The 2,500-nt window shown below is 36.7% G+C and overlaps 1 protein-coding gene across 16 annotated transcripts in view; it reads right to left on the bottom strand.

Moving 5' to 3' along the window:
* Positions 1-2,500, bottom strand: part of LOC106872026 (DISP complex protein LRCH3) — a 254,748-nt gene that overhangs the window by 47,849 nt on the left and 204,399 nt on the right. For all 16 annotated transcript variants that reach the window (XM_052967554.1, XM_052967550.1, XM_052967551.1 and 13 more), the window contains one exon: positions 1,330-1,399. In XM_052967554.1, coding sequence (XP_052823514.1) covers positions 1,330-1,399 — 70 coding nt within the window. The remainder of the gene's footprint in view (positions 1-1,329; positions 1,400-2,500) is intronic.

Raw genomic sequence — 2,500 nt, 5'->3', positions numbered from 1 at the left:
GTGATTGGTGCAGCGTTCCCAGCTTAGCAGCCCTGGACAAACTGTCAAACCCATTCCAGCATGGACAACGGACATTAAATGATAATGATGGTCATTCGCCCCGGTCCACATCCAGAGGAGTCCTCTTGCTGCTGCAGCTGCACATATATGCAATCTAGACTGCATCACCAAAGGAAGTCATCCAACTGACTGACACACACACACACACACACTTACAAATATGTTACCAATTCCAGTATGTCAACACATTCACAGAGCAACCGAACCTCCCACCATTTATCTCCCCTCATTCATCTTACCTCCCATCTCCCACCAGGCCCCCATGCTAACTATTTTCCCTAACTCATATGTTTCTGCTATTAGATCTAAATCTCAAGATAAATTGTGAGAAACTGCCATCACATTTCTAAGATGCTGGTGAAAAGTGTACAGATGTTGATTGAAACTTACTTTGAAAGGCTTTGAAGTTAATCTGGCACATGATTGAGAAGCTTAGTTTTAGCTTTATAGCACCATAAATAAACCCTTTAAGCAGAACATCTAAGGTCAAGTTGACATTGGGTATTCCTTCATTATGATGTCTTTTTTTTTTTGTTTGTTTCATTTGAGCAGATCAACATAACATGAGAGTACTTAGAGCTGTATGTTCCTTTTATGTAACAGTCTTCAATCTTATGTAAGAAAGAAATGATGGGTAAGTTACATTGTATGATTTGAAACACACACTTGACTTTTAGTGTGGGTTACTCTCTGCCTACCATTATATTTTAATTATATACCATTATAGCTTGATAGACAAACTGCAGTAAATGGTTGCGTGTGTAAAATGTTCGTATCCTTATTAATGAAATGTGTCCAGGAGGACACATTAAGTGGGAGGGATGACAGTAGTTATGACAGTGTAGCTGCTCTACCTAAACACCCAAGGTCATCAACAATAACGAAACAGATGTTGGTGCAACAGGACAGAATGCAGTGAGCTACATGTGTGCTTTGACATTACAATATTGTCGTCTAAACATAAACTACAACAGCAGGACATTTTGATACATTACAGACGATGAGGAAATAACACACCTAACACTTACACTCACACAAATAAAAATTTTAAAAAAATTAAAAAAAAAACAAAATATAATGATTAAATATAGATTATATTTACTTCACCAATTGGCCTAAATAAAGAAATTTTATTAACTTGTTTTCTTATTCAATCCTAAGACAATACACTATCCTAAAAGAATCAGTGAGCTTTTACAAACCCCAAAACAAAAGGGAGTGGGACCCAGCAAGGTTTAATGACGCGAAGGGCCATAGGTGTCAGCTTACCTGTTTTTGTAGCCGTTTTAGTCCCTGCTGTACTGCTACTGTAACTGATAGAAGAATCTCCAGGAGATCGCTGTTGACACACAAGACAGAGAGAAATACATATTTAGTTCCAAATCAAAGCAAGGAAACCAATTCCAAACAATCAGCAACAGATTTTAAACAATTATTATTTACCTCAAGAAATACTCCACATTGCTCTACACTTTTTAGAAAACCTATCAAACATAACACTATAAATAAAACAAACTGGTTCCCTTGCAAAAGTACCTAGTTTCCAAGGGTTCGTTTTCAAAACACAAGGATTCTCTTCTAATAAAGATCAGCAAAAGCCATTTTATTGTTTAGGGTTAGGTTCAAAAAAGACATATAATGCTTCATTTTTTTTTTTTAATACTTCAAATAGAATTAACTTTACGTTTGACGCTTGAAATAAAAATTTAGACGTTATCACATAACCATATAGGGAAAAGTTGGACAACCAAAGAAGACCTGAAAAGGATGCATGGAGAATGAAGCGCAAGCAATTGGTCTCACTCTGTTTAAAAGCAAAGAGGTTGCCAAAGATCACATCCACTGACATGAAATAGTCACAGGCCTAAGCTCCTCGCAGAGTAATGAGGATTAACATAACCATATATAGAATGAGAGATGACATTGCTTGTTCATATCCAAAGAAAGAAAACAGCCACATGCTCATTTACTAAATATATATAAATATATTGGAAATTTCTATTTTCAAATCTCAAAACGACAGATATTCAGCAACAGTACCTTGGAGTAAAGGTCGTTTGCCAACATAACATCGCAGTCCTGGTTTAGATCACATTGTATAGCCAGCTGCAGATGATGTCTCCTGGGGCTAAATTACAGCAACATTCGTCCTAAACCAGGACTGCCATGTTATGTTGGCAAACGATCTTTACTCCAAAGTACTGTTGCTGAATATCTCTCGTTGTGAGATTTAAAAATAGTAATTTTCTAATTCATAGATCAGTGACTAGTTGTCACTTTGAAAACTATATATTTCGAATGGGAATTTGGCAGCGCCACCTCTAGTCGAACAATTATTCTGTGCTGATGAAGGGAAATAACCTGGAAATCACGATACACAGATATTGTTTTGGGCTGAGTGGGGGTGCTAGATTCCCTTGTTCGAAAATATAAGGACACA

Source organism: Octopus bimaculoides, chromosome 4, assembly GCF_001194135.2.
Source record: "Octopus bimaculoides isolate UCB-OBI-ISO-001 chromosome 4, ASM119413v2, whole genome shotgun sequence".
NCBI lineage: Eukaryota > Metazoa > Mollusca > Cephalopoda > Octopoda > Octopodidae > Octopus > Octopus bimaculoides.
The sequence above is the reverse complement of the archived record's forward strand: the minus strand, read 5'-3'. Positions and strand labels throughout refer to the sequence as shown.